Here is a 25,642-nt window from a genome sequence, read left to right as displayed (position 1 = left end):
TTGAATTTCCCTTGGTCCGACCTGCCTGGCCTTCTCTTTAGCATGGCATGCTATGGCCACTCCGTCGACCCTGAAGGCTGTCTGGGGAACAGCATGAGGTCTCTGCCAAGGATTCCATTACCCTTCTCCTGGTCGAGTCTTCCTGGATCCTTCACTTCTGAGGCTCCCTTCCCGACCTAACAAGCTCAGGCCCAGGCTGTGCTTTTTACCTAACCTTGTTTGGCCCTTGGGCTAGTCTCCTGGTGGCAACCTGAAACACCAGGGTGGCTTTAATGCCTGCCTTAGGTCTACCAGGGCCTCTTGGTTGGTCTTGCTCATTGTTAATAATCACAATGGGCCACAGCACAGGATGACCTAAGGGATAAGAGTGGAGAGGAGCTCTCCTGTTTCTTCTGCCAGAAAGTCTATCACTGTAATAACAAACATAAGCAAGTGACTGAGACTAAGATGGCTCAGTGAGGCAGAAGGAAGACTGTTAGTTCTGAGTTCAAATTCTAGGTAGTATGTAGGCAGTATGATCTTGGGTAGCTGGCTACTCTCTGCTTCAGTTTTCTCCCTGTAATATGAAAGCAATAATGCCTGCCTTTTTTGGGCTGGTGAGGGTCCAACCCAGCATTGTTGTTGGAATCCTTTGTCAAGTAAAACATGCTCTAGAAATGTTTGGAGTTACTAACCTGTAAATCTCCTTAGACAACATGAAGATAAGAAACCCAGAAGCAAACGACAGAACTAGATTCATGTCTTCTTACACTTGGAGCACAAACCCAGAGGGAATGGGGCCAGAGGCACCAGAACCACTGGTTACCCTGATCATCAGTGATCAGGAAGCCTGGGCTGCATCTTGGGGTCACTTTCCTGAACTCCTGAATAGCTTCTACCAAGATAAGAAGTGTTCAGGATGATATCCCCTAATCAAGTCAATAAGTATTTATTACGGGCTTAGGAACACATTACCAACTTTCAACTGGTGGACCTCAATTTCCTTATCTGTAAATTGAAAGGTGTGGCTTGGTGGTCCCTGAAATTCCTTCTAGCTCTAGGATCTTTTGATTGCATATACCAGGGAGAGCAAGCAAGGAAAAAGAGAAATCAATGATATTCCTTATATTGTCCTTACTCCTTTAGAAAATTAGACCCATGGAGTGTTGAAAGATTTTCTTTTAACAAGAGTTGAAGAAAGCATGCTTTTCTCATTTGCACACTCATTTGATCAGACTGGCCCTTCACAGGTCTTAGCCAATGTTGCATTTTAAATGGTGTGGGGCCCTGACAGACCAGCATTTAGACCAAATAACTCTTAGTTGCAGAGACACCCTGCCAACAGAATCTCAGAGTTTTAAATTCCAAAATGGGGCCCTCATCCCATTTGCTCCAGAGATTTCCCTGATTTTTACTTGTGCCAAGACTTCAAAAGCCATTTCTGTTCCCTGTATGGTCAGAGGTGAGCAGCTCTATAGTGCTGAGCCTTCTCTGCATTCAGCAGGCTGGATGGTCTCAGACAGCAGGCCCCCGAGGTACTGCCCGGTCTGATGCCTGCCCGTGGCCTCCGCTGAGACCATGGCTGCCTCCTCACGGACAGCAGGAGGAACCTGTCTTAGACTGAAGGGCAGAACACGGGAGGCAACATCGGTCCTGCCATGCTGTGAGTCAGCCTGTCTGTAAGCACCAACAAGTGAACCTACCTATCTGCTGTGGAGTTCTTTCTTCAGGCAGGATTTGAAAGTAGGATACTTCTGAAGCGTTTTGTAGCCCTGGGGACAAGGCAATGGAGAAGGGAGCCGGAAGCAGACAGCCCAGGCAGGAGGTCCGAGAACACGAGTATGGAAAAGACAAAGCAGAGAGTGTCACTGGTGAAGGGGCAGAGGCTCTGGCTGAGGAGCCAAGTGTTCCTCCCACCCCAAAACTGCCTTTAAAAGCCATACTCCTCCCTCAACACTGAGTGAGAAATGACAAAACCACCGTCGATACTGTCACTCTCCCGGCTCCACTTCTAGTTGCTGCTTCCATCAACGAATGAGTCTAGTTGGCCAAGGAGAACCTTTTTTTAATTAAGCATTCCTTTACATCCTGTATTGTTGGCACCTCCAGAAAGGTGTCTATTTGTGGGGTGTCCACTTTTTGTCTCTTGCTCCAAAGCCATCTCTGAGACCCACATCCCAGGGAAGGATAGGGGGGAGAGAAAAAGAAATGGGAGAAAAAAAGGTGAGAGAGAAGGAAAGGGACAGAAAAAATGGGGGAAGAGACAGAGAAAAGAGAGGAGGAAAAATAGGGAGAGACAGTGAGACAAAGGGAGAGAAAAGATGGAGATAGAGAGGGAGAAAAAAGGTGAAGGAAACACAGAAAGGGAGGGGAAAAGGTGGGAGGAGTGGGAAGAGGAAGAAAAAAGGGGAGAGAAAGAGACAGAGGGAGAAAAAGGGAGAAGGGAGGAGGGAAAGTGAGAGAGAGAGGGAGGGGTTGGAAGAGGGGACATTCCTTCTTGTTCCGATGACCGTCCAATGACCTGGTGAAGAGAGGGGCCGACTGCACCTGTTATGCAATGCCATGGGATAGGAATTATCTGACAGGGCTATTGAAAAGGGGAATGATCTTCAGCAGCAGCAGGAAAACATTTAGGGGAGACCTTTGGACCAAAGCCACACCATTGTACTTGTTTCTAGGGCCCTGAGTTGGCTGCTTTTTATCAACTCCCTGACCTCTCCACTCCCTCTACATGAATGCCACAAGGCATCTCTACAGGTGGCGGTACAAACTGGCCTTTTCCAAGAAGGCCTTTGGTGTCCCTCAACTAGAGTCTTGGCTGTCTTCTCGGGTGGGCGGCTTCTCCCCAAAGAGGCTTTGTCTCCTTACCCGGAATCCTCTCTGCAGCCGGTCTTTCATAATGCCAATGAATTCTTTGTAACTCAGCTGGTCATCTTTGTCCACATCAAAAATCTTGAAGATGGTGCTCACCAGATGGGGTGAGAGCTTCAGGCCGGTTGCCACATAGACGGCACGTTTGAATTCATCTAGGCAAAGGGAAAGAGCAAGGCTAGGGGTCCTGCCTGTGATGGGGGAGTATCACCCCTCCACCTTCCACTCCTTAGACTGCCCGCTCTTCATTCAGGGCACAACTGCCTGTGCCCCTTCTGGCTCCTCAGGACCTCATGGTGTGTGTGTGTGTGTGTGTGTGTGTGTGTGTGTGTGTGTGTGTGTGTGTGTGCTGCCTGTGCCCCTGGTCCTACAGTCTGGGCAAGGCCAAAGTGCTAGAGGCTCCTCACTGCCCTGCTGCTGAAGGTCAGCCTCAGAAGGGACTTCATGTCCAGAGGGTGACAAAGTTGTGAAAATCCCATCTCCTCTAGGCCATTTCAGCCTTGGAGTCACCTGGCAGGCAGAGGCTGGGCACACTCCTGTCTCCTTTAGAGCTGAAGGCAATTGGGGAGGTCCAGTCACATGCCCAGTGTCACCAGTAAACAGTCACAAGAGTGACTGGAGTGAGGAAAACCTGAGTTCAAATTTGGCCTCAGACATTGATTAGCTGGGTGGCCCTGAGCAAGTCACTTAGTCTCTGGATGCCTCAGTTTTCTTGTCTGTAAAGTGGGGAGGATAATATAGCACCTTCCTCTTTGGGTTGCTAGGAGGATCAAATGAGATATTTGTAAAGTACTTAGCACAGAGCCTGGCACACAGTAGGTGCTCTATAAATGAAGAAAGATCCTTTGACTCTAAAAGCAGTGTTCTTTCCAAATGATGTGGGATTTATGGGTGTCAATAATAATAAAAATACCTAACATTTATGTAGACTATGTGCCAGGCTCTGTGCTAAACGTGTTACAAATAGGATTTCATTTGATCATGTGAATAAGGCACTATCCCCAAAGTACCTTATGGGGGTAGGGAGAGAACAAGAGACGGCACACACAAGACACGTGCACGAGGACATGGCTTGTTGTACTTAACTGTCCACTTCCTGTTGTTTTCCTCATTGGAATGTGAGCTCCTCAACAGAGGGGACTTTGCTTGGCACGTAGCAGGCACTTAATAAATGTTTATTGACTGGCACAACTATAATAAAACTATAATAAAAAAAATAACTATAATAAAAGGTACTTCCAGTACTATAGAGAGAGCTCACACAAATGGCTTCAGGAATTCAGAGGAGCAAGAGATGACTCCTAGTTGGGGAAAATTAAGGAAGACTTCTTGAAGGAGAGAGTGGAGTTGCAAACAGAAGAATGGATGGGTATGAGCAGTTTAATGGAAAGACTACTAGATTTGGAGTTAGAAGACCTGAAATAATGTGCGTCTATTTATTTATGCATGTATTTACCTAAATATGTGTGCATGTATGTGTATATATATATATTCATATATGTATGTATAAGTGTGAGCCTGCGGGCACTATACTGTTAACACTGATTCCCCGCTCTCCCCCTGATTACCTGAGGTCATCTCTGAGATCTTGACTAAATCTTGGGACTTAGTTTCATCATCTGGAGTTGAGCTGGATAATTTATTCTTTTTGTTCTAGATAATTGGATGGGAGAGGGGCCCTTCCAGGAGGAAGGCCCAAGGAGCAAGGAACACAGGGAAGCCAGAGATTCCAAGGCTGGGCATATTCCCAAGGAGGTCAGAGAAAGGAAGGGAGGCCTCCCTCTTCAGCCCCATATTTAGGGCAGGACTTTTCTGTGGTAACAAAGATCTGGAAACAAAGTGGGTGACCATACATTGGAGAATTGCTAACCAGAGTGCTGCCTGGAAGTAATGCCAGACAAAGGAACTGGGAAAAATGACAAATATGAGGAATTCTGGAAAACACAGCAAGACTCATGTGAACTGATACAGTGACTCAAGGCAGCAGAAACAGGTCCACTGAATACCCAAAGACTACAAAATGGAAATTTAAGACTGGCACAAAGACCACAAATATTATGTGATTAACAGAGAAAGGATGATGAGAAAGAACTTCCCTCTGTTGAGAGGTGGGGACCTACTACCGTGGAATGCTGCATGTGCTGGCAGCCATGTTCTGTTAATGTATCTGTGAGATGTTTCTGTTGGATTGTTTAAAAACAACAACAACAAAAAACAACTTAGTTACCTGAGAAGGCCCACTGTGCTGTCTCTCAAACCTCCAAGAAATATATTTGAAAATGAATGTAATGAGAAAACAAAGGGGATCAGCAATACTTTTTAAAAACAGTGATAAAGGAAGAGGAAGACGAATACAGGTAGGAAAAGGCTCTGGCCTCTGAAATTGTTTTCTTAAGGAGCGAGGAAGATGCTCCCATATACTGTGTGCTAGGTCCCAGAAATGTTCAGTTGAAGAGGTGGCTGGTTCTAAATTTCAGGGCAACACGTGATGCTACAGCACGACCAAGGATGGGCCCTCTAAGACTGACCTCTGGAGAGCTCTGCTGGATGGGGAACTTTCCTGAGTTCCCCTGCACCAGGACCCTCTCCAACCCTATTACCCTGAATTTCCTTGGTCTTTCTCTCTCCCCGAAGCATTTTCTGCTTGCTCTTATTTCACCAAAGTGTGAAAGCCAGGACATAATTTGATTTTTCAATATAAAATCTGTGCTATTTCTGCTTGGTTTCAACCTACCTTGCCCTATGGAGCGACTTGCAAAGTTGTACATGTTCAGCGCAATCGCAAAATCCTCCAAGTTGTTCAGAAACTGGAAAAAGGACCGGAATTCATCGAATGTGATGCCCTGTTAAAATGAACACTGGTTACTGACTGCACTGCCACAAGGGGGATGGTAGGTGTCACCTGGCAACCACATTCGTGGCTCCCATCAGTGCCACCACCCCCTGGCAGCAGGGACAGATCCACATGCTGCTTTGTGAACCTTCCTTCACCATGGACATTAAAAGTAGATATTTTCAAGACAGACACTGTGAAACATCTGCTGTGTCTTATTCAAAATGAAATGGGAAGCTCTTTCCACATATTTCCATTAGTTTGTAGTAGCTGGAAATGTTTTCAGAAAATTTGACTGAAACCAGCACAGCTGTTTTTTAAATGGTGAATGCAAAAAGATTCAATGAAAATTTAATGATTAATAACAATTTTTAAAATGTGTCATCAGTGTTAATATTTAACTTTGAAAAGAAATGTGTTGGCTGTTAAGAAAGCATCATGTATCATGATTTCTTTTCTTAAAATTCATTTGAAAATTCTCACCAGTAGAAACAGTTTTGTGTCACAGTTAATGCAAGATTAAAATCCTCCCCTGCACCTCCAAAACCTTTGGCATTTGTCTAATTCATCAACATCTAAAATGCCCAAGAGATGTCCCACAGGCATCTCAGACTCAACACACCTACCATGTTCCTTCAACTCAAACTTCCCCTCTTCTGAACACCTTATCCCTGTGGAAATCAGCCCTCTCAAACTGGGAGAAACTGAGAATAATAAGCCAAGTGACATGAATTCAAAAGTGTGATCCCTGACACTGCATCTCCCTTCACAGAACCTGTAACAGCCTAACACATGGGGCAAGTTTCCATGGGGAAAGAAAAAAGGTATGTGACCCTCCAGGCTCATCAGCTTGGAAACATTGCACCAAGGGCTGCTTGCAATGGCTGACCTCATTTTCTGCCGGCTGCCTCCCTGCTACCTTCCTATCCTTCTTTTGGTTTGTTTTGCATGGAATGCTGAAATATGGAAGGATTTGGAAGAAGGCATTGGGTAGAAGTGAGTTCAAATCGTGTTGTCACTGTCAGAAAGATGAATTGCTTTGGAGTACAGGAAAGCCCAAGTTGTAGCCAAAAGTGGGATGAGGACATGGGTCTCCCATCAGCACAGCCTCAGGCTATCTGGAGGCAGGTGCTAAGCCAGACTTAAACCAGATTTGGGGGCTGCTGCTGTCTCCAAACAAGTCCCAAATGGCAAAGGAGAAGTGAGAGCCAGGCAAGCTCTCCATGGGGAAAGTGTGTGGGTGCTCTGGTGACCCAGAAGGCTTAAGGACAGTCTTATGCATTGTACACTAGCGGCTGAGGTGTACCTCCAGGGGAGTGGTTTCCAAACCTCTCCCCTGCTGTGAGGGCCAGTCACAGAGGCCCCAAGACCCTTCACAGTGAGTCAATAATACTGGAATTCTCTTCTTCAGACATTGCTCTTCCCTTAAGGGATTGTGGGAAGGAGGGAGGTCAGCTCTTGCCCTCTGGTAAGGCGTCATTCCTATATCTGTCCCCAGACTCTTGAGGGTAACTCAGCTAAGGATGCAGCCTTAGCTGGAAGGACTGGTGCACTAAGAGGAGCTGACTGAAAGCTGCTCTGGAAGGTAACCTGCTCTGAGCAATAGGTGCTGGCCCAATTGGAACCCACATGTTCCATTTGCACCACACCCATCACTGCCAGAATCTCAGAGGGGAGGAGCTTCCTGCTGCATGGGTCAGAGCCACTGAAACAGCCTACGGGAGACCTGATGGGTCAGTGTTCAGTGGAAGCATATGCCACCAATCAGGCCTTAATTTATTGTCTTCTTGATTGTGTAGACTAAGAAAATGGCTGAGAAAAGGCCAATGATGTCAATTAAATTTAAACATGTACCCTGTACATATTCTTTTCTTTTTTAAAGAAATTGACTTTAATTATTTATTTACTTTTTTGTTGTTTTTGTTTTGTTTTTGTTAGGCAATTGGGATTAAGTGACTTGCCCTGGGTCACACAGCCAGTATGAGTCTGAGGAAGTCAGGTCCTCCTGACTTTAGGCCTGGTGCTCTGTCTACTGAACCATCAAACTGCCCCCCACCTTTTATATTCTCGTTTCTTTCAGAGAACTGGTTATTAAATACTTTGTGTTCAGCACACTCCTGCATATTGGAAAGGATGATCAAAAACATGAGGCAAAGCTCGGAAGAAAACAAAGGAAGAAATCCTCTCTTAAAACACCATCTCCAAACGCATCCCCAGCAGGCTTCTGAGACACTTTGACTGTGCCTGCAGTGAGGACCGTACAGCACAAAGTCACTGCTGTGACTAATAGGATTTTGAATGATCAGAAGCCAGGGATTTAAACCTCAATTACACTGAGCCCTTTGGTTAACAGAATATTTGTTTTTTAATACCAAATTTATCCAGAAGATTCTTTATGAGAAAGTGATATGGTCTCAGAAGGTAAACTTTCTCAAGTTAAGCTTTTTTGGAGTCCAGGTGCCATTAAATAACAAAGATAAGCTAATTTGAATCTCTAGAATAGCAGATGCAGGGGCTTGGACAAGTTAGCCCAATTTCAAAGTGCTTAAGTGAATCCTACGTCATATCTGGAGCAGTTCAACCCAAGACACCCTCTGCACTAAACACACTGCCTAGTTTTCTACTAGGAGAAAGCAGATGACCCTGAGGATGGATTGGACGAGGTCCCAGACTATCCCTGCGCTCCAATGAGTTGCCTATGCAGCCGCTGGGACTGGATGGAGGAAGGAAGGCCTAAGACCCTAAGACCCTAAGACTTCTCTAAACACAACCAGAAAGGGCAGATCCCACACATTTCCCCTTTGAAGGTGGCCCTAATCATTCCCTCCTATTGGGCTGCACTCAGCCTTCAAGGTCCTCCTGGGGTTTCTTTGCTCCGAAACTTCTGATTCTGTTTAGTTTGTTACTCAACAAAGAGACCAGTCAGAGTCTGGTTTCCCACGGCCAGGCCCTCCCTTCTGAAAAATGCTTTTCAACCAGGAAAAGATACCTCATCATCAATACATCACTGGAATGACCCTTTAATGACAGAGATGAACAAAGTGGGCCTGAAGAGATAAGAAGCCAATAGAGGCTGGTGTGGGAGAAGTACCATATATGTCAGAGCCCTGGCTCAGTGGAGATGTGTGACGAAAAAGGCTGGATGCAATGGGAGGATCCCTGGTGCTTTAAGAGGCTGTTTTCTCCATGTACCTATTTAGGATGAAGGATGAGAACATCCTTCCATTTTCATTAGGCTATTTCACATTACTCCCCCCCCCCAAAGCATTTTAAGACAAAGGTTAAATAAACAGTATTACCTGAGTAATACCTGAGTGTGTGTACAGACGATGGGCGTCTGCAGGCATGCTGCATATATGTGTGTGCATGTGTTTATATGGATGTGTGTGCATTTACCTGTATGTATGTATGTGCTCTGTGGGTATGGGAGTGCCTGGTTGCCAAGGCAGACTGTAGTGTGAGTTATTTCTAATAACAGAACAAACAATCATAAAAATACCTTTTCTTCCACTATATTGTAGCGAACATTATCTAAAAACACAGCTGTGTTTTCTATGTTTGTATATCTCAACAGAATGTGAGCAAAGTCTTCTTCACTGATAGTGTTCATGCCGTTGGAATAGGAAAGAAACTCAATTTCTAGAACCTCTGTTTGCAGGTTGTCCATAAATCTAGGAAACAAACAGAATGGGAAAAAATGAGTAAATAGATTAAATAACTCTAATTACAAATGGCAAATCATTGTTACCCTGTTATAAAGCAATGCATCTGGAATCCTATGAAGACACACTAGTAGAGAAGAAACTTGTTCATTGCCCTGCATTGGTGAGGCCACAGAAGCCCTGAAAAATGGACTAGTAATGAAAGATCCAACTTTTTAATGGGCCTTTGGAAGACCTTATTGTGGCCAAAGCTACAAGGTATAGGATATGACAATGAAACCTCTATGCACTCTTAAGGTTAATGTGGGGAATAGTAGGGGAAGGGAAGAGGGAGCTTCTCAATTTAAGAAATCTAAAGAAAGATGATTTTAGCTAATAGTGCACTGAGGTTACAGGCACTGCTTAAAATGGAAAGTCCTGGAGGGGTTACAAGCTGAGCCATTAGAGGAGCTGCAACCTTCATAAGATCATGGAGACATTGAAACATTTAAAGACAATATATGGTCAGAGCATGGGACTGCCGCTTTCCTTAGCCACTGGGGCCTGGTCCAAAGTCATCTTTCCTGCAGCACTCTGGTGTCTTTGCACCAGAGAACAACTTCCCTAAGAGGATCCAGATTTCACTAGCTTTCATTCTGTAGCTCCAGGAATGCCCTGGGATAGTGGTCAGTGGCCAATAGCTTTGGAGAGTAGAGCATAGGGTCCATTCTGTCCCTGTGATGGCCTTAAACATTGGAGGCTTGGAGAGACAAAGGCAAAATCTAAACCATGGCAGTCCTCAAGGAGCTTACCTCATATAAGAGACAATAATACATAGATATTTAGGTATATATGAATAAACATAAAAAGAATAAATACAAGTACACATGAGGGGCTCTGGGAGAGAGGGCACCAATAATTGGGGGGCATGGATCAGGAAGGGCTTCATATACAAAGTGATGTTTACACTGGGGATTCTAGAGGGTAGGAGAGAGGGCATTTCAGGCACAGGGGCACGAGTAACTGGACAGTTTGCCTGGCCTCCTGAGATGGGAGGCAGAGCAATGTACAATGAGTTACAAAGAGAGATTGAGGCTATGCTGTAAAGGGCTTTAAATGTCAAAGAGAGGAGTCATCATTGTGTCTTAAAAGCAATAGGGAAGCTCTGGAGTTTAGGGGGTCAGATCCATGCTTATGCAGCCATCTGGAGGATGGACTGGAATGGGGAAAGCCTTGAGAGAAGGCGGCCGGTTACAAACCTGGTGATTTTACCTCTGTGCCCCTTCTCAAATATTCCACTTTTTGCCTCTCCCTCAAACCAAGCTGTTATATTATCCAGTTGTGAAATGATGAGAGCAGCATGGGCACAGAGGTATCTTATGGGGCAGAAAGGTTAGGATTTGGCAGCAGAAAATCCATGTTGGCATGAGGAAAGTGAGGAGTCAAGGATCTTGCTGAGGTAGTAACCCAGGAAGGTTGGAACATTGATGGTGTCAACAGAAATAAGGAAATTGGTGGGGAAGAGGGTGTATTGGTGACAGTGGGAATGGATGTTGAGGAGTGGTCAGAAAGAAAGAAAGGAAAACAGGGGGACAGAACTGTCTTAATCTTCAGCCCTCTGCAACCTTTGACACTGTCACCTCTCTTCTTGCTAGGTTTTCAGATATCCCTCCCCCTCCAGGTTCTCCTCCTACCTCTCTGATTGCTCCTCCTCAGTCTCCTTGCTGGATCTTCATCTAGCTCATACTCACTAACCAAATCCTCAGGGCTCTGTCTTGGGCCTTCTCTTCTGCCTCAAAATTATTTTATTCCGCAATCTCATCAGCTCCCACAGATTAAATCATCTTTATGCCAGTCATATTCAGATCTATTTTTCCAGCCCTAGCCTCTCTGAAGACCTTTAGACTCACAACTCCAACTGCCTATTGAACATTTCAAACTGAACATCTAGTAGACATCTTAAACTCAACATTTCCAAAGATGAACTCATTATTTCCTCCCAAAGCATCCAAACTTCCTATGATGTTACCTCCTGTCCACTCTATGAGATCCAGTGGCTTCCTGTTGCCTCCAGAACAGAATGCTCTGTTTTGTTTTCAAAGCCCTCTATAACATGTACCTTTCCTCCATTTTCAGTCACCCTATGAGATCTGCCATTAGTGATACTGGCCTCCTAACCACTGACCACGAGTCATTCCATCTCCAAACTCTAGGTACTTTCTCTGGCTGACCCCTATGCCTGAAATTCTCTGCCACCTCATCTATGTTGCCCAGCTTCCCTCAAGCCCTAGCTTGTGGCTCCTCTAAGACTTTCCCAGTCACTCTTCATGCTAGTGCCTTCCTTTTGTTAATTATCTTCAATTTATCCTGTTTGTACATAGAGGTTTCAGATTGTTTCCCTTGCTAAACTAGTGAACTCCTTGAGATCAGACAGTCTTGTGCTTCCTTTGAATCCACAGTCCCTGGCACATAATAGGTGCTTAATAAAAGTTTGCTGACTGGCCATCTGTGAGCAATTAATGTTTCTCCAATTATTTTAGTCTTTATTTCCATGAACAGTATTTAGTAGTTGTATTTAAGTGCTTCCTTTGTGTATTGAGAAAGGTGGATTCTCAAGTGTTTTATATATTCTGAAGCTATTTTAAATGGCTTTTCTTTTTCTATCTTTTCCTGATGGGTTCTGTTGGCAACATACTGCAATGAACTGTGGACTCAAAGTTGGGGTTGGTTCTGCCACAAGCTTACTGCTTGACCTCTGGAAAGTCATTTTCCTTACTTGTAAAGTAAGAAAATGGTGCCACATAATCAATCACTAAGGACCCTTTAGGCATTAACATTTTTCTGATTCAATGAAAATGTATATGATTCAATATAAATATAAATATGACTGAAAATAAAAACTTATTAAGCATTTAAGGTTTACATTTGTCAATCCAAATAAAATTAAATCTTACCTGTAAAAATCTTCAAAGTTGAGCTCAGCTTTGCCTTTCTTTCCAAAAAAATGTACAAGTAGTGTAGTATCTGATACTAAGTTTGTGATGTCATCTGCTCGCTTCAAACAGTACAATAAAAATGTTAGTTCTAGTTTAAAAAATCAACAGAACAGAGATTCTTCTGTATTCCTAAGATAATTTTGATGAGCAGTAAAAATAGTTGCACTACCCAATGATAAATAGGAAAATCCAATGAAAAAAAAACACAAAGTTGCACTTTAATTAGGACTATCTGAACCCTGAAGAAAAATGAAATAAAGATTGGATTATCTAAATGGAAAAGAAAATAAAGCCAAAGGATTTTAAAATAACAGGAAAAGAAATGACTAGTTCAATGGAATTCTAAGCATCTTATGCCCAATAACTTTAAAGCATCTTAAGTGATGATCATTGAAAAAAGGGATATTATCTGGGATTTATAGTAATAAAAAAGAATACAAAAGAGAGGAAGAGATTGGAGAGAAAAGAGGGTGGCCCTGGGCAGTTCAATCTCGCCCAGAACTAGGAAATTCATTACAAATTGCAAAGCAGGTGCTAATCTGCAACCAATGAAACCACAAGTCTACTTAAAAAAATTAATCAAGGTCTTTGATATAATCTTTAATGACTAATTTTTAAAATGATCATTTCCCAAATATACATTTAAGTTGTATCTGTGTTCAATACATTAACTAGAGCAGTTGACAATTCTCTCCACAATTTGGTTGACTGTTTTCTCTTCAAGCAGAAACTTTGATTTTCCCAGTTCAGGAACTTTATAAAGAGCCAAACTTCCCATCAGTGAGATGTTACTGAGAACTCTTCAGGCAATAAAAGACTCTCCAGAGGGGTTCCCTCATATCAGGAGAGCAAGTTATGCTAGGGCATACCTGAACTCTGCCTTGGCATTCTGACACAATTTTTGCATGGTTTTGAGATGTTCAACCAAAAAACTCAATGATGGTAATGTCTTGTATCTTTTTAGAAAAGTAATTTCTACTTTATTTCAAAATAAGTTTGTATAGAGTCTACTCTATGGAAGAAACAAAGTTTTGGAAGACTGATCAGTCACTAGTTCAGCGGAGACTAAGAATTCAGTTAAATGAGATCTCAGAAATATAAATATCTGAGTATACATAGTCCTTTGTCATTATGAGTTTTACTACATGAGAAGAAAACAAATCTGGCAGATTCCCACCTATGGCTTGACTTAGTTATGAACTAGCAAGCTTATAGGTAGAAATTATTATGTTGCCTCCTATGCTCTCTTGGGATATATTAAAAAGCATGGAAATACTGACATGGAAAACAGCTGGACTTGCTTCTCTCAAATGTGTATCTTTTCCCTGCCTATTAGTAGTCAGTGTAGTAAAACAGAAAGAGCTTTAGTTCTGAATCAGAAGACCTGAGCTCAAATCCCATTTCTGTATAGCCTATGGCAAGATACTTTACCTCCCTGGACCTCAGTTTCCTGAACTGTATTGGGGGGGGACCTAGACTCAATCGCCTCTGATGTCCTTCCCAGGTCTGCATTGATGATTCTAAGATCCCAGATTGTGACGTCCTATGCCTCAAAGTCTAAGAGTTATTCTGGAAGACTACTAGTATCCAAAATGGGTTCCAGGGTCAGTGCGCAGTTTATGGTCACTTAACATTCATTACATAATTATATAATACATTAACTTTCAATACATAACTCTGATGGATCTAGCCTCAATGCCTTTTCCTACTCATTTCTGGCTCAAATACATTCTTCATTTGTCATACTTGTACAATACAATCCAGAAAGCATTTATTAGGCTTGTGCAAAGATATATGCAGTGACAGCAAGGTGGCATAGTAAGTAGAGTGCCAGGCTTGGAGTGAGGAAGCCTCATTTTCCTGAATTCAAATGTGGTCTCAGACATTTAACTGAGTAATTTACTTTACCTTTTTTACCTCAGTTTTCTCACTTATAAAATGAGCTTAAGAAGAAAATGGCAAAACACTCCTGTATTTTTGCCAAGAAAAGCCCAAATGGGAGCATGAAGAGTTGGACATGACTGAAATGACTGAATAACAACAAAAACCTTTAAGTACAATATGCTTTCCCTATTTTGCTCTTTTTACTATGATGATTTTTTATTGCTGTCTTATCTAAGTTCATGATTTCTTGTAGGTTACATATCACTTTTGGTTTCACAGATATACTTTTCCATTTATCAATGAGTTTATCCAATTCACAGTTATGGCCATGATGATTAATTTTATTTTTCCCTCCATTCAACGATCTCCTCTTTACAACAAGAAGTTGTATTTTTCCCATTCCTTTAATCTTGACAAAATGACAAGTCCAGTTCACTAGACTGTAACTTATACCCTCTATTCTTTTCTCTTTAAAATAAAAATCAGCCCAACATTATGTTGTCTTTTCTCAACAGAGATTCAGTTCTTTCATTCCAATATGATTCAGGTACCTGGCCACAGTTCCTTGAGACCAGGTAACTTATCAGGCAAATAGGTATTTTCTTATTATATACTTATCTTGGTTATACTAAGAATTTATCAGTTTCATCTTCTCTTATCTGCATTCATCATCTCATCCACCCTGAACGGTGGTTCTATTACTTCTTTTATTCTTTTTTTTTCCCTGCTAAAATAAACTACCCTCCCAAATTGTCTTTAGTTTTCATCATCAGCCTTGTTTCATTCTGAATTTTAGCATTTATCATTCTTCTTAAAGAGTCCCACAATGCTTTTGTATTCATTGTAGAATACTTACCCTGCCTACCTCTACTCCACTTGAGTTTTCTATATCTGTCTAATATTTTGTAAATGTCATTTTAAAAGCCTAAATTGATCCCAATAGACTTTGGACAGAAAATGTCATCTGTATCCAGAAAAAAAAACTAATATAAATCAACACATGCTATGTTCACTTCTTCTTTTTTTAAATCTCTTCCAGTTTTCCCCTTTTGCTCTGATTTTTCTATGCCAATACAATTTATAAAGCAATGTGTTAAAAATAAAAAAAAAACAACCCCCCCCAAATTGGTTTATGTGTTCCCAGTATATATACACATCAATCTCTTTTTTCTTTCCTTCTTTCTTTCTTTCTTTCTTTCTTTCTTTCTTTCTTTCTTTCTTTCTTTCTTTCTTTCTTTCTTTCTTTCTTTCTTTCTTTCTTTCTTTCTTTCTTTCTTTCTTTCTTTCTTTCTTTCTTTCTTTCTTTCTTTCTTTCTTTCTTTCTTTCTTTCTTTCTTTCTTTCTTTCTTTCTTTCTTCCTTCCTTCCTTCCTTCCTTCCTTCCTTCCTTCCTTCTTTTTTCTCTTTTTTTTTCTTTTTCCTCCACAGAACTGTTTAGAATTTCAGTCTTCAAAGCTTTGGACAATTTCTACTATAGAACTTTAGTCCAGGGGATTCTTTCTTTTGAACCCTTTAAGAAATGTACTCTGTACATGGAGGGCATATGGCAGACTATTCCTGAATTTCTTCTGTTTATCACAAAATCTAAGATGGAGTGGTCACTAATTCTCAAGGTTCTTGTCATTTCCATTGTTGCAACTAAGTCCTTTATGTGGATTAAAAATATATCTAAGAATAGAAATTTCCTGTATTGTTTTTTCTGCCTTTTGAGATGAGGAAAATATCATTAGTGAAAGGCTAGCTGCTTTTCTTTCTTTTTATTTTTTTCTGAGACAATTGGGGTTAAGTAACTTGCCCAGGGTCACACAGCTAGGAAGTGTTAAATGTCTGAGAGCATATTTGAACTCAGGTCCTCCTGACTTCAGGACTGGTGCCCAACCCATTGAACCATCTAGCTGCTCCTGAATTTCTTTTTGTAGAAAAAAGCTAGAGCAGATCTCGAATAATTTAATTTGTTTACCATCATTTTATCATCTTCTAGCCCTTATCATCCCACACGTGGACTATCACAATGGCTGGGAAGGGGCTGTCTTCTTCCCTCAAGTACCTCCTCTATTCAGCTACCAAAGTAATTTTCTTAAAATGCAGAGCTGCCCATGTAACCTTCCTATACATAAACTCCGTTTGGAGTTCTTGTACCTTACTCCCTGACATGTACTCTTCTGTGCAGTGACACTGACGTTCCTGCTGTTCTATGAACAACACACTCCATATCTCAGTTCTGGACATTTTCTCTGCCTGTCCCCCTGGCCTGGAATGTTCTCCTCCCTCTGTTCCAAACTTCTGGCCTCCTTTGCTTCCTCTATGTCCCAGACAAAATCCTACTTTCTACAAAAAAGCTTTCCCAATCTTTCTAAAGTCTAGTATCTTCTCTCTATTCATTATTTTCCATTTATCATGGAGAGAGCTCATTTTGTACATATTTGTCTGTTTCTCCCATCAGATTGTGAGCTCTCTGAGGATAGAAACTAGCACTGTGCCTGAACATAGTAGTCATTTAATAAATTCTTATTGACCGACTATTATATGCCAGGTTTTCATTTGTTTCCAGTTGCCATTCATTTCTCTTTCTGTCCAGTTGGCCTCTGGTATACTTTGATGATGATATTACTTTTATTTGGGGCTCTATTGACCTTAAACTAACTGCTTGTCCCAAGAATCTTTCCTCAGATTTCTGAAATTCCTTACATGGGCATATCTTCTTAATATATCATTCTACCTTCCTCCCTTCTCTGTCACCCCTCAAAATCACCACACAATTCCTTTTAGCTCCTATATTCTCCTTGGATAATGTAGATCCTTTCTCAGTCATGGATCTTTTCCCATTAAATATCATTGATATCACAGATGAATTTGCTATTTTGCATCGAGATCTTGTTTAGTGTGCATCACACCTAATATCTTCCAGTTTCAAGAGCAGAGATAGTCTCTAACATAGTACTTGGCACAAAATATGCGCTTCATTTATTTGTCCAATTCTCTTCTCTGAGAAAGCAGTCCCAGTCCACAGACACAATGTACCTAGATAACCTGGAAGTCACAGGTTTTGTTTCTTGATTCTTAGCCATATTTTCTTTAAAAGAAAACCCTAACTCCTTCATTTACTCATGTCTGCCTTTCCATCACACTGACACTAATTCCCAGTGACTCCCACCTACGGTAGAAAGGGTTGTCCATGTGACAAAGAAGTCTGATGAAATAAAAATAATCTATACCACTGACCACAGTGGGAAATATAATCCACATTGTCAAAGACTTCTCCTGTGACCGCTCTTGCATGGAAGTCAACAAGTATCTAGGACATAGTGGACACTATTAAATAAAGACTCAGATTGGAGCATCTTTTGTCATTTGGAGAAGTTTGAAAATGATTTGGGTGTACAACATGAAATGAACTTCATGGTGTACTGATGCTCATTGTGAGTACCACAAGGCCAGATCAAATTGTTCTTGAAATATTTCATAAAAACTTGGAGAGACTTACATGAACTGATGCAAAGTAAAGTTAGCAGAAGCACAGAACACTGTACACAGTTACACCAACACTGTGTGATGATGAAGTGAATGACTTTGTTCATCTCTGCAGTGCAGTAATCTAAGACAATTTAAATCCAAAGGACTTATAATGGAAAATGCTGTCTGTAAAGTTCCTGACTGCTCAATTATAATGAGCACTGCTCAAAGGGTCCGTCTGCTCAATTATAACCCTTCTCTGGGAGGAGATCTGTAAAATCTTTTCCTCTGTGCGTAGGTTTCTTGGGAGCTCTGAATCTCCTCCAGCTCTTGTCCTTCCCCAATCAGACTGGTCTCCTTATCCCAGAGTAGATTCTCTCAGACCCAATGGTGCCCTTCTTTTATCCTCCCAGAGAATAGGCATGTGAGAACTCAACGGGGTGTGGGGAAATACTTCCACCAATGAACTTGCTCCTCGTATAAACTCCCTTTAACGGCCCAAACCAAACATCTGAGCCAGAGAACTGTCAAGTCAACCTGAGTTCTCACCTTGCCACTGTCCAGACAATCTGAGTTCTCACCTGGTAATCCTAACAGCTATCCACATCCATACGGGAACAAATGGAATCTGAGCGCAATCAAAACATACTATTTTCACTTTGTATGTGTGTATGTTTCTTTTGGTCTGTTTCTTCTTTCATAATATGATTAATATGAAAATCTTTTTTTCATGATGGCATACATATAACCTATACCAAATTGCTTGCCATTTTAGGAAGGGGGAACAGAAGGAAAGAGAAAATTTTGGAACTCAAAATATTTTAAATAAATGTTAAAAATTGTCTTTACATGTAATTGGAAAAAATACTATTTTTTAAAATAGAAATATTTCTTGCTGTCTCTTGGTTCTCCATGAAACCAATATAGCTGATTACTTTCTTTATCTCTGTGAGAGCCTTTAATCCCAGACTTCCATCTAGCTGCATCATCTCTAGATCTTATGGATTCATTTGTAATGAGACTTTCAATAGGGATGTGGTTTATTTAGTTTTCCAACTTCTTGGTTCCTGGACTAAGATAGTATCTCATGAATGCTATTAGTCAAGGGAATGTTTGCAGAGGATTTAGTCATTAGCTCATCTTACTTTGCCCCTGTTCCCAGTAATGCTGTAGAGTGAAAAGAGCCTTAAGCAGGTTTGAAGGCCACTTTATCTTTTGTCTGTTTCATGTTCTGCTAAGGCCAAAAAAATGTATGGGCTACAAGATAACTTGTAATAATATTCAGATAACATATAATAGATCTGAATAGATAAATGTAAATCTCCCTAAAGCACAATTAAAAAAAAATCAGTGCCAAATGGGAGAACTTAATGGGAATATATTAGATGAGGGGGAATAACTATATTGCAGTTGTGGTGTAATCTATTATTCTGAAGAGATTTAAGAGAAATTAAGCAATGAAAGTAAAGAGCTTTTTCTCTTGACAGGAAAATTTTTACAATTCTGATATTATCCACTCAGCATGCCTGCTAGGGATGGACCAGGCTGTATGTTAGGGCTCTCTTAAAAATATCTGATGAGATTTCATAAGGAAAAATTCATACTCCGATTTAACAATATATACCCCAAAATATAACGAGCTATGGGATAGTTAACCTCCCATTAATTAAAAATTAATAAATATATTAATTTTTGTGGTTGCTTAGTCATTTCATTTGTGTTTGACTTTCTGTGACTGGCAAAGATACTGGAATGGATTGTCAGTTCCTTTTCCAGATCATTTTACAGATGAGAAAACTAAAGCAAATAGGGTGAATTGATTTGCCTAGGATTACATAACTGTTAAGTGTCTAAGGCCAAATTTGAACTCAGTTTTTCTTACTTCAAGCCTGGAACTCTATCTACTGCACCACATAATACCACAATGTCACTGAGAGTTATTTTTTAGGAGATTAGAACTTTGACCAGGCAGAGGGGTAGGGAAGGATAGTCATTAAAAGGGAACTCATTCAATAAAAATTACTAGATGAACATTGCAGACTTTTCCAAGAAACACTTCCAGATAAGAAACCCCCATGAACCCCAGCTTCCATTGACAGACAGCCTTGGCTATCTAACCATGTACATGGATCACTGACTCCTTAGGACCTCAATTTTAGCTTCTCAAGGTTTGTTTTCAAGCACTCTTATAACACTTTGTGGGATAAAAATGTCAAACAAACAAAAAGAGGATTTTGAAACTTTGATTATTTCTCTTGATGCACAAGCTAGACAGGTGGTACAAAAAAATTAGGCATATTCTTGGTGAATGTCTTTTGAGGGTCTAGTAGACAATGTGTCCTCTTGGAAGCTGGTTTTAAAATTCTGTAACCTATGGGATTCTTCACCATTGGGATTCTTTATGTTGGACCAGGTTTCAGGAACTCAATTTCTTCTTTTTTCTGCTCAAATGGTAAATGAACTTAAAAAAAAAGCCAGCTGGGCAAGAATGTGAAAGACACCAGACTTAAAAAAGGTTTTTGGAGTCAACAAAATAGGACAGCTCTTCCTTAAGATAGAAAAGAAGCTTGGTCTCATGCCTCTATTATCAAAACAAACAAATAAAAAAAGCCATTATGTAAACCTGTGGCACTTCTATGGGGGTAGTTGGTACTTTGGAACAGGAAAGGGAGCATGTGGATTCTGAAGGCAAACTTCATTCAATTACTTTTCTGAGGGCCCAAGAATTTTATTACATTAGCAAAAGACTACTGAACAAGGACAAGATCGTACTTTGGCTTAATAACAAGAATATTGGTTTCTTATACTCTCATTTATACTCTTTTAATGGTAGGCTCAATAAAAATCCACCTAGGTCTGAAAAACTGTTGTTTCCTTAAAATCAGAGATTACGAGAGCACTGAAACTCCGTGAACCCAGAAACAGTGATAGTTCAATAATGTTTTCCTCCAGTGTGATAGACTCCTCCATTTCAGGATATAATACACTGAAATGTAGATGGCTTTATTTTAAGACAACTTTTCAACAATGACCTCATTGAACCAGTTTTTCTCATGGCTCCTGAGCAGATCAGATCTTTCCTTACAGGCTTTCATCATCAAAATCTTATTAGATTTAGGTTGCATTTATCCAGCTAATCCAGATCTGCAGGACCATGAGCTCCAGTTTGACATCAGGAAAAAAATGAGCAAATGGAAATGGTGAAAACATTTTTTTTATTCCATGAAATAGAGCACAGTTCCGAGTCACTGAAAATTATACCCATGGTCTCTGTGCCTTCATGGCATTATATAACTTGAATCTCATAAAGAGTGAGACAAAACCAAAAGCCTGAGCCCTTTGATTTCACTGCTTGTTGTTAGAAGAAAATGAATTCAGGTGTTTTCATAACAAAAAAGACACCAAAGCCACAAAGAACCCCAGATTTTCACAGAAGGGGATTATCTCAGTTTGCTTTGATCTGATTTCCTTAAAATAATTGTAAAAAAATACAGGCAGGTCTCATCCTACAAAGGTGTCTGTATGTTTTTAAAAAAATTTTTTTTTGAATCAAATTTTAGCACATAAATGAAAATAACCAAGAAGTCTCTTAACAGAAACGGTGACTTTAAAGGTTTTTATCCATTCAGATAAACTAGCTTTATTGCTAAAATTTATCTAAAGAACATCCAATGAAGAAATCCCCCAAACTCTTACAATGAGAATTGGACCTTTGAAAATCTTTGATGCATTTAGAATTTCAGTATGGCTCTGTAGATTGGAAACCTGCAAAGTCTATGGAAAAATAATATTGGTGAGCAGTTGGCAAAGACCCTTTCTTTTACAAGTTATATATAGGACTTTGGGAAATTACGATATATAGCTCTATTTAAAGAGGACGTACTTTTTTAACCTGTGGTTTAGCTAAATCTAGAGGAAAAAAAGAACTTATTAAAACAGGTATCTGCTGGGGCTCTCCAAATCCTTAGTTCTGGGCTAAGAGCCTTAAACAGATTACTACTCAAATTTGTCAATAATACTGAAAAACAATTACCTAGATTCAGACCAGTTCCAACGGTCTTGTGATGAAGAAAGCCATCTGCACCCAGTGAGAGCTGAATGTGGACCACAACATATTTTCACTCTTTTTGGTGGTGTTTGAATTTTGTTTTCTTTCTCATTTTTTTCCTTTTGAATTTGATTTTTCTTGTGCAGCATGATCTTTGTGGAGATATGTATATAGGAATTGCACATGTTTAACATATATTGGATCACTTGCCAACTGGGGAGGGGGGAAAGGGAGGGAAAAAATTAAAACACAGGGTTTTGTAGGGATGAATGTCAAAAATTATCCATGTATATATTTTGAAAATCAAAAGCTACAATTAAAAAAGAAAAATAATTATCTGGAAACTCTTAATAGCTTGTGATTTGTAATGAATAAAAATGTGAATATGAGCAGGTTTTCAAGACTTTGCTTTGAACAAATGGAGATCCTGAAAATTGTGTTATGTGAATAATTCTTCGGTATACACTAGCTTGGTAGTAATCTCATGGGTACATGGTTTTACCCAGTAAACTAAATGGCCTTTCAGGGACTCTGAGCCTCTAAAACTCAATATGATTTGACTTTGGAATGCAAACTTTTTCTTTCCAGCTGCCAGAAGCTTCAACTCTCCATAAAATCCATGAACTTTGGTTCACTGGTTTGACTTCCTCAGTTGACCAGTTGGCCATTGAAATTTGATGCTAGGCTCATGGTAAATGGCTGGCCTACCAGGGTACATCTGTCCTACAGAATGGACAAGAAGGGACTGCCAAGATCACTTTACACTCTGATGTTAGACTTTTCTATATTAAAACCCATTTTTTTTGGCCTCCCAAGTGATTTCTGAAAAACTGGGAGAAGAGATCAATAGTGAATATTAGAAAGGATTGCTATTTGTGTAGGAGGGTGAGGCACTTGGCTGGGGAGCATAGGGATAGAGATTAGTTTTAGGATTTCTTTGATGAAGGGAGCTCCTAAGAAGGGAAAACTCAATGCCCAGAGGCACCTTGAGAATGGAGCAGTCATCCAGTCAGGGAGTCTAAGAGTGAGAAGGTATCTATCTATTCTGCAGGAGTCACACTTTAGTCATTAAGCTAAAACATATCTTCTCCAGACTTTTGCACCATTCTTCCAAGAGTGAAGTTTGTCCTCAGGAACCCTCCTACTTCCTTTCCTGCACTCTCCCCCACTGCAGAATCCTGGTCTTTCTAACAATCTCACCCCTCTCCCCACTAGCCTGGCCTGGTCGAAGCTCTAATATTCCCAGAGAACAATTGATTATGTTGTGCTGCTCTTTTAATATGAAGATTAATAGTCTACGTTAATTTTTCCGTGGCTTCTTGCATTTTTAAGAGAAGAATGTTAACCCACACTATAAGTCTTTGCTAGGGAAATTTAATCATTTTATTTAAGGGAGGAGGATACCTCAAGACATCCTTGAAATGTACCAAGTCTGTCTCCCACAGTGAATAAAATTATTGGGAATTGCCTTTTATTCTCCGATCAAAAAAAATGCTATTCATTTTCTTTTTTTTTTGAGGCTGGGATTAAGTGACTTGCCCAGGGTCACACAGCTAGGAACTGTTAAGTGTCTGAGACCAGATTTGAACTCAGGTTCTCCTGAATTCAAGGCTAGTGCTCTATCCACTGCACCACCTAGCTGCCCCCTATACATTTTCTTTAAAAAAAAAACTCAGTTTTTATTTCAAATTCCAAATTATCTTCCTCCTACTGTCCTTCCCCTCCTCCTTGAGAAGGGAAGAAATATACTCATTATACATATGAAGTCATGCAGAACATATTTCTACCTTATCTATGCCTAAAAAAAAAAAGCAAGAAAAACAAAGGAAGCAAAACCACCCTCTCCCACCCCAAACCAAACAAACCCTTCAATCTGTATTTTGAATCTTTCAGTTCTCTGGAGGTGGAAGTATTTTATGTCATGAGTCCTTTGGAGTTGAAATGGGTCACTGTAATGATCAGAATTACTAAGTCTTTCACAGTTGGCCATTTCTATAATATTGCTGTACTATGTTCTGCAATGTTTTTCTAGATTTTTCTGAAACTATACCCTTCCTCATTTCTTACAGTACTCATACACCACAACTTGTTCAGCCATTCCTCAGTTAATGGGCATCTCCTCAAATTCCAATTCCTTGACACAACCAAAAGAGCTGCTATTACTATTTTGTGCCCATAAGTCCTTTCCCTTTTTCTTTGATCTTTTCAAAATACAGACCTTGCAATAGTATTGTTGGGTCAAAGAGTATGCATGGTTTTATTGCCTCTTGGACCTTGTTCCAAATCATTCTCCAGAATGGTTGGACTCAATTTTTTTCTTGAATATCTTTTAATTCCCTTTACACTGGCTGCATTGCAGAATCCCCAGAGTCCCAGCTAGCAGGCATTCCAAAGTCCTCTTTTCCATTCCTCCCAAATGGTAAAATTAAATGGCTTGCCCTAGTTCTCATCCAAACAACAGATGGCTAAGCTAGGATTCCATCTCCCAATGTTGACCTCCTTTGTATCACAGCATCTTTCTGAGCATCACTTCCCTTATCTATAAAATGGGCATCATAATTGCTGCATTACTTGCCCATTGGGATTGTGATTTGAAGACACAATGAAAACTCAGTAACAGAAAGCAACTAGAAACGGTTGTGCTAATGTCTGCTGTTGTTCCATACCAAAAACATGGTATAACGTTGCTACAATTATAACTTCAACCACAAATGAAAGAGCCTTTTATCTGTCTTCAAGTTGAAGGGTACCTCCTCCCCACCCATTGTCCACCTGTAATAGCTGAGGCTAAGGTCATAGCTCCATGTTGATGGGGTGATGACAGATGGCATATTTGGCCAGCATCACTTTAATGGTATAAAACAGGGAGGATCAGGTCCTGAAGCTTTCACTGCCCACCCAGCATAGGGAAGGACAAACATGGAGGCAAGGAGGGAGGGAGAAATAAAAGGAGGGAGCTGTGCTTCTTGGAGGCAGTGATAACTAATCCAAGCTGTGTGATATGGATAAGAAACCCAATGAGAGGGCATCCTTAGAGACAAAAGGAGATGTCCATTGTGCCTCTGAGGGGGGGGTCACCCATTTGCCTTTATTATGCCAAAAGACAAGGACAGCTGCCCAGCATATGTTTCCTAAGAGAGCCACCAAGAAAGTGTTCCTTGGGGGCAGAGGTTTCTTTTGTGTTTGTAACCAGCTGGAGAGTATCACTGTCTAATGCCTAAGTATTTAGAACCAGAAAAATGCTCTTGGTTTGGGGAGCTAAGTCTTTCATAAATAAGGCTAAACCTCTCTCCTACAGAAATGACCTTATTCTTTAAAGGAAGAATTTGTATAGACTTCAGTTAAGGAAGTTGTTTATCTTTGATTCACAGTCATCTCTTTTCTGACAAACTAAATAAAAGAATGTCAGCAATTTGTATAATGGAGTCAAATGCAAATTTTAAAAAGACAGATCAAAGTTTAAAAAAAAAAAGGATCTGAAGGTCATTGGCAGAGGTGATATTTCCTATTGCTTACGCTAAAAAATGTCATGAAACAATGAAGTAATTGATTCTTTGTCCGTTCAGGAAGCACTGTATGCATAGGACATCACTTTATCATCTTAATTCCTAAGTGAAATAGAAATGGCTAACAAGTAGTTCTCAAATCTTTTAGTATCAGGACTCCCATACACCACTTAAAAATGACTGAAGACTCCAAAGCTTTTGTTTGTGTGTTCTATCTACTGAAATTTCCAAATTAAATGAAAAGTCTCAGTGTTACTATGAACAGTTTTGACTTCACAAATTCCTGTGAAAGTGTCTCAGGGACCCCGGATCACACTTTGGAACCACTGGTTTATATATACAATTATTTTTTACTGATTCTAAAATTAAATGAAGACTAAGTTAATAAAATGACAAACAGTGCCTGGTTGGTAGGTCCAGGTTTTTTGATAC

General features: G+C 40.4%; 1 protein-coding gene and 1 long non-coding RNA gene across 3 annotated transcripts in view; both read right to left on the bottom strand.

Annotated features, from left to right (window-relative positions):
- The window catches only part of MICU3 (mitochondrial calcium uptake family member 3), a 96,730-nt gene that overhangs the window by 3,056 nt on the left and 68,032 nt on the right, over window positions 1–25,642 (bottom strand). For both annotated transcript variants that reach the window (XM_074304824.1, XM_074304823.1), the window contains 5 exons: window positions 12,279–12,379; window positions 9,183–9,354; window positions 5,585–5,693; window positions 2,848–3,005; window positions 1,683–1,751 (listed from right to left, as the gene is read on the bottom strand). In XM_074304824.1, coding sequence (XP_074160925.1) covers window positions 1,683–1,751; window positions 2,848–3,005; window positions 5,585–5,693; window positions 9,183–9,354; window positions 12,279–12,379 — 609 coding nt within the window. The remainder of the gene's footprint in view (window positions 1–1,682; window positions 1,752–2,847; window positions 3,006–5,584; window positions 5,694–9,182; window positions 9,355–12,278; window positions 12,380–25,642) is intronic.
- On the bottom strand, window positions 15,580–25,634 carry LOC141563556 (uncharacterized). The gene is made up of 2 exons (XR_012488454.1): window positions 18,238–25,634; window positions 15,580–18,205 (listed from the first exon to the last, which is right to left on the bottom strand). It is a non-coding gene; the product is annotated as an uncharacterized LOC141563556 (long non-coding RNA).

Source organism: Sminthopsis crassicaudata, chromosome 3 (genome assembly GCF_048593235.1).
Source record: "Sminthopsis crassicaudata isolate SCR6 chromosome 3, ASM4859323v1, whole genome shotgun sequence".
Classification (NCBI taxonomy): domain Eukaryota; kingdom Metazoa; phylum Chordata; class Mammalia; order Dasyuromorphia; family Dasyuridae; genus Sminthopsis; species Sminthopsis crassicaudata.
The sequence above is the reverse complement of the archived record's forward strand: the minus strand, read 5'-3'. Positions and strand labels throughout refer to the sequence as shown.